Below are 13449 nucleotides of genomic sequence, written 5' to 3' on the forward strand. Positions count from 1 at the left end.
AACAAGAGAAACTTCTGTTATAATAAATAAACATTCTCCCAGACAGGAATTGACATACTCGCTGATATATCTATCATCTTTCTTTAATCAGATGCCTCCCAAATACCAGACTGTTGTCAGTCACTTTGCCTCTGTTAGCCCAATAAATAAAACCATAACTGTAGGAGGTGTTACCATTCCCATTCCCCACAGTGAAAGTGAGGTCCCCGGGAGTTAAACACCACCCAAGGCCACTTTCTACAAATGGAAGCACTAAGCCCCAGAGCACAAGGGCAGAGCTCCAAGGTTGGCTGTTTTTCATTTGTTTGTTTGTTTGTTTTGTTTTTGTCTGATTTCCCATTCTTTTTCTTCTTCAATTAACTCCTTAAACTGGGTTTGGTGACTCAGGCCTGTAATCCCAGTACTTTGGTGGATGAGGCAAGAAGATAATGAGTGCAATGCCACCCTGGCTACACAGTGACTTCCTGTTACTTTATACTGATCATTCTGAACCAGAGAGCAAATCACTATAGAAAAAAACCAATACACACACCACACATACACACACCCCATATACCATATACAAACATAACCACACACACAGACACACCCCCACATACATACACACCACATACCACACACACCCATACATACTTGCATACACATACATACTCCCACACATGCACACATGCACCACACACACAGAGACACACACCAGACATACACATACTTCCCCACATACACCAGAGCAAAACAATATCACAAACACACACACACACACACACACACACACACGTACACTCATCCACACACTCACCAGAGCAAAACACTATGACAAAAAAGAACCAACACACACCACACACATGAACCACATATACCACCCCCCCCACATACCACATACAACACACACATATACATACTTACATACACACACATTCCCCTCACATACCACAGACACATACACACACACACACACACACACACACACACACACACACACTCTTATAGCATAAGCAATCATTTTTGAAGCATCTCTGTTACATCAAAAAATGCTCACAGAACAAAGGCTACACCTACTAAATTGACATCTGAATCAACACAGAAGTGTGCTACATCTATTGTCAACCTGACACAAACTAGAGCCACTTGGGAAGAGCCAACCTCAACTGGAAAATTGCTTCAATTGGATTGCCCTGTGGCAATGAAGGACTGTCTTGATTGCCAAGTGATGTAGGAAGGCCTAACCCACTGTGGGTGTTGCTCTCCCTGGACAGGTGAACCTGAGCTGTGTGAGAAAGACAGCAAGAGCCAAGGAGCAAGCCAGTGAGCAGTCCCTCCTCCAAAGTGACTGCTTCAAGTTCTTGTCCTGTAAGAGTTCCCTCAAAGATGGCTGTGTCTGCAAAACAAATCCCTTCCTCTTCTGGCCATGCTTTAATCACAGCAACAGAAAACAAACTGAGACAGCAGGGTACAGTGTCACCTGGTGTCAGAGAAGGTTTGGGAGGTGAAAGGTTGGGCTCCGGGGACTGAGGAAAGCAGGCATGCAGAGCAGGAGTGTGGCCACAGAATGTTCCAGTCATTACAGTTTCCACTGTGGCTTCCAACTCTTCGAAAGAGTTGAAAAGACAGCTCTGCTGGTTGGCCTGGACACACCCACTGCACTAGAAGCTTCCTGCCAAGGAATAGTGGGCCACAGAACCTGCCCTGGAACTCCAGTTAGTCAACTGTGAATGCTTTGACTCTGAAGACCTGCTTTGCTGCTAGCACCCCAGGGACAAGAACCCAGAAGACACTGTGGCTCACTTGTACCCTGGTGGCCCAGGTTAATCACAAGCTCTGGTTTACAAAGACCACTCAGGAGTAGATGTGGACAAAAGCAGTGGACCCTGAGAATAGCATTTTGGGAGCAAGGACCCTGGAATCAGAGTTTGGTTTGGATCCTGGATCAACCACGAACCACTCTTGTGACAATGGCCAGAACCTTCATCTGGGAGCTTTCTGCCCCAGGGTGTGGGGTAAGCTTGGTAGACATGGGAAATGTCACCCTCCAGCTTGCGAACTACAGAGACATGCTCCTCCAGGTAATGGCTGGAAGTTGGCCTTCTCCCAGTATTTCCAGAGCTAACAGCAAATCTCCTCCATCAGATGGCAGGTTCTCTGAAGGCCAGGATGGCTTAGCATTCATCTTTCTGGCCAACAGTGCCAGTCAGTGGAGAGTTGGTGCTGTGCAGGCCAGCATACTGTTGAGCCAGAACCTAGCCACCAGCACGCTGTGTATCAGCTGACCTGAGACAGCAGCAAGCTACCCACACAGGCTTGCAGAAAGCTGAGCTGCAGATCCTGAGACAGGCACCCTGCAGTTGAGATGGTTGAACAGCACAGCCTTATTCAGACAGTTTCATGAGAACCTTGGATGGCCCTGGAAACCTAGTGCAAACTGCCCACACACCTCTTCTGGCAAAGAGCACAGCCCCCAAGACCATAGGCCCTGATGTCACTCACAATCTTCCAAAATAGAAAAGTCTCCATACATTAATGAAATAAAAATATAACCCAGACTTTACCTGTTTAAAAATAAGAAGGAAACTACACCTCTTTATTAGCCTGTGCTCTTGCCAAAATAGTGACTCTGTGTCTCCAGCATAAATACAGTGTGTGCTCTCTGGCACCAAGCTCTACCACTGGCCAAGCGCACATCACCATCAGCTGCACCTGGTTCTTGTTGCTCGATTTGATCACATGGTGTACCCCAAGATTGATGGAAAACCCTGTTTCTAGTCGTGGTGTGACTCAACCCTAGCACACTTCTTTAATCCAAGAGCTTTCTGCTTGTTTACTGCAAACAGGATTAAAGTCAACCAAAGGTCTAGTGGCAGAGCAAGCAACCAGATGACAGGAAAACACACACACACACACACACACACACACACACACACACACACACACAGAGACACACACACACACAGAAAGAGTAAGAGGGAGTCAGGAAGATGGATAGAGAGACACAGGAAGTATCAGGGAGGGACATCCAGTTAGAGATGTTGTTTCAGATGGAATAGGAGAAAAGTCTCCTTCTGAGATGACAGCAGAAGGAGGTCAGCTGGCTGCTTTCTTAGGCTGACTGAGCTAGCAGGTTTTCACCCCAGCATCTGGCTCCTGAGTCTTTATTGGTAAAATCAAACCAGATTTAAAAGAGCTGGTGTTGCCTCTCACCATGGAGACATTTCATAATGACCTATTTGCCTCCTATAATTCCTTACCTCCAACTTTACCTTTTAAAATGACTTTAATTATTAAAACAAAAACTCTTACCCCACCCCCCAGCCTCACTCAGCCCACTAGTTCAAAATAGGTGACTATCCTGGTCAAGACATGAACAACCTGGTGTCTGAGGAGCATCTAGTGCCCAGGGTCAGAGGACATCTCAGTCTCACACAAGGTAGTGTGAGGGTGACAGTAATTAACCAGCATGCTCTTGGACCCTATCTCCATTCCTCAAGACACCCTGGTTCTGGTTGTTCACACTCATCGATTTTTCCTATGATGTGCATCTATACAAAGCTATCTGTCTTAGGATTTCCAATTGCTGTAAAGAGACATCATGACTACATCAACTCTTATAAAGGATAACATTTAATTGGTGTGGCTTATATTTTCTGGTTTAGTCCATTATCATCATGGTGGGACATAGTGGTATATATGGTGTGCAGGCAGTCAGTGTTGGAGGAGGAGCTGAGTGCCCCATATCTTAGCTTGCAGGCAACAGGAAGTTGTCTGTCTCACTGGGAGTGGCTTGAGCACATATGAGACCTCAAAGCCTGCCTCCATAGTGACCCATGTCCTCCAACAAGACCACACCTACTCAAGTAAGACCACAACTCATCTAGTGATGGTGCCACTTCCTTTGGGTGGGCCATTTTCTTTCAAACCACTACAGTACCTACACTCAATAACGTTTTGGAAACTATTTGCTAGAATCTTCTCTGACAAGGGCAGGCTGACCTCACATGGTAAGACAGATTTTGTTCCTCCAAACCCTGATAAACCTACAAGTAAATGGGTACACAATCCAGCTGTACTAATGGACTCCTCACAGCAATACGGATAGCTAGATCAATAAACAAACTCACAGTGCCTGGGGAAAACAAGAATAAGTTTAAACCCCAGATGATGGAGGAGTCACAAAGCTTCAAAGAGGGAAACCAAGGCAGTGGCAGAGTTTAGTAATGGAGGTACTTTGTGACTGAGGAGAGAGGAGGCAGCTGTTAAGGTTGAGTTTTGAAGTCTCTAACATGGAGGGTATTTATTCTCCATATCCAAAGGAATGTTCCAACTGTCTCCCTGCACTGCAGCCTACATTCTGTCAGAACCTTTCCCTGCCTGCTTGATCTTGAGGTTTAGCAAGACTAGCCCAGAGATTGAAGACAGGTTCCAGGCCCCTGGCTGAACCAATCAATGGGTCAACCTTAGCTAACTCAGGGGTCAGTACCTAAGACTAGGTCTCTCCTGGGAAAGAATAATTCTTTTGGATCAATTCCTGGTGACATTCCTCTTCCTCTTCTTCATCTAGGGACATGTGGTTATGAAACAACCATTAAGTCATTCTATCTGTTCAGAGACTCTATTGGGATGAATGTAAAAGGGCCCAATCCTGGTATAGGCCATGGACTTGGGCAGTTGACATGCACCACAGAGACACAGGTTGGGGCAAGAAGGAACAGTTAGTGACAGAAAAGAGACAAAGCCCATGAATCTTGATGATCAAAGAAAAGCCACATTCCGGGATATGAAGACCAGAGACCAGAAAGGGGAGGGAGTCTGAAACCTTGCCAGGCTCCTGATCACCAACAAAGAGCCAATTGGTGGTAGAGTGCAAACTCATGACACCACAGCTGGGTGCCCCTTCTGCAGTGATTTACAGTCCCTACACAATGGCCAGCCACAGATGTCAGCCTGACCCATGCAATCAAGAGGGTCTCATGGGAAAACATCTTCCTTTTCTGGATCCAACATTTCTATTCCCTGTGCAGCTCTGCTTGAAGCAGGGTGCCTTCTTTCAGGGTAACACAAATGTATTGCTTTCCTGTCTGTCTCGTTAGGGGTCCTAACTCCTCCATGGCTTATCCACACTGCTGTGATCCCAATGACCCCAGAAGAGGAGATGATGTTTAACTGAAATGGCATGTTGACAATGCCTCCCCTTCTCAGCAAACACACAGGTGCCCCTATTGCTTCACACCCCAGAGCTATAGACAAGATACCTACCTTCAACATTCTCAGTTTTAGAAGACAGTTTGGAGGAGAGAAAAAAAATCACAGCTGCCACAAAATGACACTGGTCTTTGGTACCTGTGGCCTGGCTTCTTTGAGAAAACAGTGGCTGTTTCTTATATTCCTTGAGTTCAAATGAAGCCCTTGGCATGAGTTAGAGTTGTTTATTTATTTTACAAGAATTCTCTAGACATGGAAACAGAAACAACAATGAAAGGGAAGGCTTGGCACTAAGGCAGGAAGGCAGGAAGAGCAGTATTTCAAGAGGAAAGTGCATGCTCTGACTCTGACAGCTCTAGGTGGCTAGAGAGAAGTAGGTGGGTCTAAAAGCACTCCTCACAGTAGAGAGGTGTTGGGGGACTGATGGGAGCTGTAGGAATGTCCCCTCAGGCAATAGAAAGGCACTCTGCAGGAAGCTAACTTTTCAGCACAACTTGACAAGCTCCAGTCCTAGCTCATCCACTGGCTGAGATCTGAACCCTGCATTAATCAGATGAGGAGAGCCACTCCATCATCCTCTAGTCTCCAGGTGCCCACACTGCTCTCCCCACCACCTGAAAATATCAAAAGCAATTTCCTTTCCAGCGGGTTGATGCTAGTTTTTTTCCGGGGCTTTAATGAGGCACTTGTCTTTGAATGTGAGCTCAGAGAGATCAAATCACTTAGGTGCATGTCCTGAGCCTTTATCGATTAGCTATTATGAGTCCTGCACTAAGCTATGTATTGAGTGTATACAGAATGAACCACAACATCTCCTTCCTTCCAAGAGGCAGCCTAGAACCACTGGGAATGAGATATGGGCTTAATTAAGGCTCAGGCTCCTAGATCTGAAAGGGTGCAGGTCCTGGGCAGGAGAGCGAAGACACCCAGGCAGGGAGGTAGCAAAGACTTTCTGCTGTGTTCTCATCTCAACTCCACAGCAGTTGCCCACGCTCTGTAGCCAGAATGGCAGTCAAATCCAGAAGCAATGGGGCTTTTCAAAGAGCAGTCTTAGGAGCTCTCTCCCCACTTCTATACCTTTAAAAGTAACCAGTGTTTTATTTTGCCATCCAGCTATTATGTAACTGACAAACACAAACAGCATATTTAAGGTTCTGACTTGATGTTGCCATGTATGTGTAGATGTGTGTGTGTGTGCAGTGTGCAGTGGGTGCATTCATGTGTGTGTGTGTGTGTGTGCGTGCATGCAGAAGACAACCTCAGATGTAGATCCTCATCTTCCACCTTGCTTCAGACAAGGTGTCTTTATCACTTTTCCTTTGTGTAAGCCAAGCTAGGTGACCCACAAGTTTCCAGGGGCCTTCCTGTCTCCACCTCCCATCTCCTGGTAGGAACACTTAGATGATAGACATTCATGTTATGTTCTTGGTTTTATGTGAGCTCTGATGATCTGAACTCAGGTTTTCACACTTGCAAGTCAAACACCTGTTCATACCAAACCTTCTCCCCAGCCCTGCACTTAAATATTGTGGTGATCAATTAAGCATGCATTGTGTCCTTTGGACTTTGGGTTTATTCTTGCAGTTGTCATTGCTTTGTTTTGCTTAAGCTGAAATAGTACATCTGCACACTCAGTACAACACTCCAACCCACTCAATACATACATCAATGTCAAGTCACAGTTGCACCTTGCACCTACTGAGCAACATTGCCTAGTCTTTCCTACTCTATCAATGTTTCCATCACTCCTATTCTTTGAGAATAAAAAATCAGAAAAACCATGTAAATAATGTTCTCTTAGTTTCCAATCTACTCTTTTTTGTGTTAAGTGTTTTGTTGCTGTTTTCTTTTGCGATAGATAAACATTATAAGTTTGGGGCTGTGGGGAGATGGCTCAGCAGTTAAGAGTACACGCTGCTCTTCCAGAGGACCCAAATTTGATTCTCAGCACCTACATCAAGCAACTTAAACTGCCCATAACTCCAGATCCAGAGATCTGATGATCACTTCCAGCCAACGTAGTGCGCGCACGCACGCGCGCACACACACACACACACACACACACACACACACAGGAAAAAAAATATTATTCAAGTCTGAGTTAGACCCAAACCCAAACCTCTTAAGTTAGGAGTCTCTATATTCATGTTGGGAACAGATCATTCTGGATACTGCATAAGACACTCTGACCTCAAGTTTTAGACACTATCATTCAGCATTCAACAGGGAAAGACGGCACTAGTGGTGGCATATTGTAGCTGCACACAGTCCTCGGGTTAGCTCTGCCACAATGTCAAGTGTGTGCTTATCATTAAGCTGAAAATGAGGTATGGAAAAGCCCCTTGTATAGCAAGAAGAATGTGTGCTATGCTGGGTGTTTTAATTGGGCATTTTTAAATTGTGCCACCGGTTTCTACAATTCTGGTTAAGTGATGGCTTGTGCACCACAAGTCATTATCACATAAAGATTCTACTCTGGCTGCCTTTGTGTGAGTCTGAGTAGACACGTAGGCTCCCACAATGCTTAGCCCAAGTGTGGCTTGGTGTGCCTGAAGTGAGTAGCAATATTATTGAACAAGTGCTTGAGCTGAGAGACCAACCAGGGTACAGAAGACACACTGGCACTGGGCGATGGTTGTCATCTGCTCTGCTGGGTACTCCCCAAGGCACAGCTTGCAGGACACCAGCGGGTCGAGGGCCAGGTCCCAGGTGGGCCGGTACCTGGCTGTGGTCATCGCAGAACAGTCTGAAATGAGAGAAATGTACACACTCAAGACTTCCTTCCTGGGGCTTCCACAGAAACACAGTGAGAATCACACATGGTTATGATGCGACTAGGTTGGGGAGGGGACAACAAGTGACTGTGGATGGAGACAATGTCCTCTGGGGAGGTTTATCCAGAGGTCCCCACTTAGGTCTGTGGGTGGTGACTTTACATTGTTAATCCTCAAAATTAGAAAGGACCACACAGCCCCGTCCTTCCCATCAGCCTTCTGAGGTGCATTTGATAAGGGTTCCTGCTAGAAGGGTAAAATTTAGCAACCGCAAAAGTGAGGCTTTGGTTAAGGTAGTCAACTGCTTGGGTTTAACTCTTGCCCAGTTGGTGGTGGAGAAACACCCAAGGGAAGGGACCCAATGAAGCCCATCTCTAAGGCCCTTCTTGCCCTCATAAGTCATGCAGCTTCCCCAGTGGGCTAGCAGCAACACCCTTAATCCTGTGTGCTTCTTAAGCAAGTCCATTTTCTAGAATGTTCAGTTCTGGACAGCAAAGATGTTTGGGAGACAGGTTCACTTGAGGGAGTCCCATGTGTACAATAGACTTTCAATGACACTCACTCCCCATACCGCAGGAATTTGTCACCCCAAGCCACCTATGGCTGGTGTCCTCTGCCCATCTGTATTTTCCTGTTGCATAGAGGCTATGCTGCATTAGCCATGCTGGCTGTTTGATCATCCATGATGAGTCAGGCAGCCAAGATGACTGTGGGGAGATGGAATAGGTGGACCTTTCAAGCTGTCAGGTCAACACTGGTCTAAAGATTCCCCCAGAGACTCCTTGATGTTTGCATAAACAAACTCTTGCATTTGGAGATCTTAATTCTCACTTCCAGCTTTTGCCACTCAATTTTAAGTATCATGTACTCACCTGGTACCTGTGGTACTTAAATATGTGCTTTGCAATCCTAATAATCTGCTTTCCGAAATCATGCTTGTCAAGCTTGAGAACATCTGTCATGTCTCACCTTAAGATCAACACTGATATAGAGGTGTGACACATATCCTTCCTCATCTAAATCCCATTCTGAATGAGGCAGTCAGACAGGAACCCCTGCATCCCCCAAGTGAGAGCAGACAGCAAGGGCTGTGTCCACTAGCATCTTCCTTACAGAATAGGGCTGTACACATAACAACAAAGACATATACAGGAAGGCAAAAGGAAAGAAATATGACACCACTCTCAGCAAACAATGGTTCCAGAATCCCAGAAAGACTCAAAGATACCTGAGGGAATTTCTTACATTTTTGATCATTTACATTTTGGGGGGTATGAGCCTAGCCTTGAACAGCTGAGCTACCCCTACAACCCCTGAGGGAATTTCTAACCACAGATCTTCTGGTCTGATCAAAACCTCCCTGGAAACACCATCAATGCCATGCCCAAAGGTGTATCCCCTGGTTGGTTCCAAGTCCTGCACCAGTTACAAAGACTGACACAGTTCAATCAGGGGAGAGAGAGAGCTTAACAGTGGTGCAGAACCCTTACCTGGGGCAGAACCCTGTATAGTTTGGATTCAAACCATCACCCATAAACAGTAGCATGCAGGTCCTTAACCCATGTGGGCTTCAGTCTGCACATGGGTGCAAAAGGGTTGATAATCCCACTTTATGGAAGGATGGGATAAGGAGGGAATCCCTGTGACATCTCATGTCAACATGGCTTCATTATCCTAAGGCAGTGGTTCTCAACCTTCCTAATGCCACAACCATTTAATACTAGTTCTTGTGTTGTGGTGACCCCAACCATAAAATTACTTGGTTGCTACTGTATAACTAAAATTTGCTACTGTTTTGAATAAATATCTGATATGCAGGATATCTGACATGCAACCCCCAAAGGGTCATGACCCACAGGTTGAGAACCACTGCTCTAAGAGAAGAATTCCACGATGCCACCATGTACTGCAGTTGGTTTTCTTCACATTCAGTCAAGGCTCACTGGGTGCCTGTGTGCAAGCATTCAGTTAGGACAAACTGCTAGTTGGATCAGATACCAGGTGCCCTTGAGAGAGAAAGTATCTCAGACTCAAAGGGAGCCAGAAAAGTTGCAAACATACAAGACAGGTAAGATACAATGGCCAGTGGTGTGGCAACATGGTAGACACATGAGGAGCCCAGACCTTTGGAGCAGAGCCCAAGGACAAGGGTGTGGCCACAGTGCTCTGGAATCATTCAGGAAAAGGGGCCACCAACCTGCATTCAGGACAGAAAATGGGTGTCAGCAGCTCCCCAGGGCAATCAATGGCTGCAATTAACTTACTCTGCACTTGTTACAAAGGACTCATAGACACAGATAAAAGGACTTTCAGACAGAAGAAGCAGAGCCTTTAAGATAACTTAAACATATGCGCTAATGCAGCCAAATCTGACAGCACAAGAGGGTCTTGGGGGTTCTCAGCCTTTGGGGGTGCAAGAGGACACTGTGACTATGGAGCTCTCATGTAGAGTATATCCATGTACCCTGAATGTATTATAACTATTCAAATGCCAACTTTTTTTTTCTTGAGGTCTAGAGATCACGAACTATAGTCTGCTGATTACCTGCTTGTTTTATAGCTCTCTGCGTCTCTTCCTGTTTAAATCTCTAATTTTGATTTCCAAGTTTACACTTTACCCTGTACAAAGTGACTGTGTTTTGATTAAGGAGGGTCACTAGTCCTAAAGGGTTCCCAAACCTTGACAAGACTCCCTCTAGCTGAGGACTGGTAGGTTTCATACTCAAGCCTGGAAATGTCCCCAGGGGGCAGCCTCTGCTAACTGATTTCTTAGTTCCAGACTGTGGAGGTGCGGAAAGGTTGTGGCTGACATTGCCATATAGACACAGGGTCCAGATTTTGCACACACTGCAGCAGGGCATTCACGGAGGAGGAATTAAATGGGCCTGGGTTCGATACTCTGCCACATACTAGGCTATTTGGGAAGGCTGAGGAACCTCCTATCTTTTCTCTTTGTAAAACCCATGTACAGTCGCTGAACATATTGAACTGCTGAGGGAGAAGACAGATAATGCCAGCTTGGTAAGCAAGAGTCACTAGCATGTGTCATGAAGAACAACCCATTAAGAGTGCAAGGGGAAGAAAAGATGACAGCAGAGAAGGGATGGGACAAGTAGCCCTTGCAGAACATTTTGTCAAACAGCTGGGGCCTTTGCAAGAAGCAAACACCAAAACCCCGCTTGGTCAATTAGCTGTACAACACGGCCCAAGATGGCATATCAGCCCACGTGGGTTACGGAATGCAGCCAATGAGAGTTCAACTGAATCCCCAGAGGCCTGAATTCCCAAACCCATACCCTCTATAGGCTCTGACCTGGGAAAAAGCAGTTTCCTGCTTCCTCCAAGGCCTCTGTCTCAGGCCACTACCCTATCCCATCTTAGTTGTTCCCAAGACTTGACTCTCCTCCCCTGCCTCAGCACCATTCCTCTTCCTGTTTACAGTCTCCCTTGGAGCAGCTAGCAGGGTCTGAATATTTGACTTCCTCTCTCGCCTGTCAATGCTTTCCACTCGATCCCTAGACAATGAGTCTTTCCACTGTACTGGGTATGGGACAGGTCAGCCTCTGCTCTTACCTCTGGGCCTGCCACTGCCCTGGGCCCTGGCCCTGGTCCATAAGCAACTTCAAAAGCAAATCAGATTCCCATTTGAGGTGCCACTTCTATATTGTTTCCTGTTAGATATAAAGATCTTGAACTGCACACAAAATCATGCTTCCAATAGCGACTTCAACGGGACATAAGGAGGAAAAAAATGCCTATATTGTGTGAGTCTGTCAGAGCTTTTGCTCACACACACGAGATGCCCTGAATATGACTTTGTAAGCACTACACAGCTGCAAGCTTATAATTGGAATTTGCTAAAGGATGGGCCATAAAAGAAAGAAAAAAAAAAAGTCTTTGTTTCCCTAATGTGAATGTCAAGTCCTAGGAAACAACAAACTATTTTAAGGGTGTCAGGTCAATTACAAGCATGATTCAAGAAATTTGAAATGTTTATAGGACAAGATATTTATTAGGCACAACTGAAGTTACACAAAGATCTGTGCACTGTTGTGGGAGAGGAATGCACTCAAGGACAAGGAAGAGTTAAAGAGACAAACTGTCCACCATGGAAGATAGCATTCTAACAGATGGTTGATGGGCATACCTGTCAGAACCAACTGGTCCCCAGGCCCTACCACCCAAACATCGTCACAGCAAAGTTGTGGGAGGGAGGGAAAAAGGGTGTCGTTTATCTTCCCCTTATCTCATGACCTTCTCAAACAAGTCACATTCCCTAGGCAGAGTCCTGCCTGGCCCTGTTTCTTCTCAATCAAGCCCCCCTTGCCATCCCCACTCATGCTTTTCTAAACTGTAGCTTCCCCCGGGCTCGGCTTCTGTGGCCAGTGCTCTAAGAAGTCATTATGAGATCTCTGAATCCTCAGTTATCTCTTTCCCTTCTCAGAAGTGTGGCCCATGGTGCTTTCCCATTCTCTGGAACAGTGGTAGCAGAAACAGACCCGAGAGCCTGAGAGATCAATTTGACAGGACCTACCATCCTAGTGGCCAAGCTCCCAAGAAGCCTGTGAATGACTATCTAAATTGGGTTAATGGAGGCAGCAAGATCCTATCTGTGGGCAGAACCACTCCATGACCTCAGGATCTTGACTAGATAAAAGGGGAAAGTGAGTTTAGCACACAAGTATTTGCTATCTGCTTCCTGGCTGGATGGGACGCTGCCATACCCTCCACACCATCATAGGCTATACCCTTGAACTGTGGGCCAAAATATACTCTTTCTTCCTTGAGTTGCTTTTGTCGGGTATTTTGTTAAAACAAGACAGGTAACTACACAACCTGTTAGTTTGCAATTTCCAAGCCAGACCTACTAAGTCAGACCCTCGAGAGTGCAGCCCCAGTAGGCTGTGCTGTCAGAAGCTTTTAGGTGACCAGGACTCACCATATAGTCTGTACATCACCAGTCTGCATCATTTCATGTGAGAGTCCCCACTCACATCCACGTGGCTCAAGCTTCCAGGCACTGAGCTGAGTTACACAAAGTAATTTCCAACCGTTGTTCACTACAGTTCTTTTGAGTTAGGTGTGGCATTTGAAGTCAATGACACCTGTGAGTTTTTATCCTTACCTTCAAGTAAGATTATGCAATGGTCAGCGTTGTGATCCATCCTTCTAGACTGGGCTTTCCATAGGCATGTAGTCCATAATTATAATAATCAAAGATATAAGAGACAATGGGAGCTGGGAGATGGCTCAGTGGGTCAGTGCATAGGGACAAGGACCTGAGCCTGGAGTCCCCAACACCTACATAAAAGCTTGTGCCCACAGACCAGTTACTACAGCACTAGAACGAGATTCCTGGGGCTTGCTGCCCAGGCAGCCTGGGATAGGTTTTCCAGGGGCATTGTCTAGTGAATAGAGAATGTGCGACATAAAGCCTGTGACCTACGAAGGGCGGGCGGCTATAAAAGACAATACACTGCCACCT

General features: G+C 46.0%; 1 protein-coding gene across 1 annotated transcript in view; it reads right to left on the reverse strand.

Moving 5' to 3' along the window:
• Nucleotides 1-13164, reverse strand: part of LOC127215297 (E3 ubiquitin-protein ligase RNF144A) — a 34393-nt gene extending 21229 nt beyond the window's left edge. Inside the window, exons 1-2 of the mRNA XM_051175667.1 lie at nucleotides 13090-13164; nucleotides 7791-7936 (exon numbers count right to left, since the gene is read on the reverse strand). Of these exons, the coding sequence (XP_051031624.1) occupies nucleotides 7791-7936; nucleotides 13090-13129 (186 nt within the window). The 5' untranslated portion in view covers nucleotides 13130-13164. The remainder of the gene's footprint in view (nucleotides 1-7790; nucleotides 7937-13089) is intronic.
• Nucleotides 13165-13449: the final 285 nt, after the last annotated feature.

This window comes from Phodopus roborovskii, unplaced genomic scaffold (genome assembly GCF_943737965.1).
Source record: "Phodopus roborovskii unplaced genomic scaffold, PHOROB, whole genome shotgun sequence".
In the NCBI taxonomy this organism is placed as follows: Eukaryota; Metazoa; Chordata; class Mammalia; order Rodentia; family Cricetidae; genus Phodopus; species Phodopus roborovskii.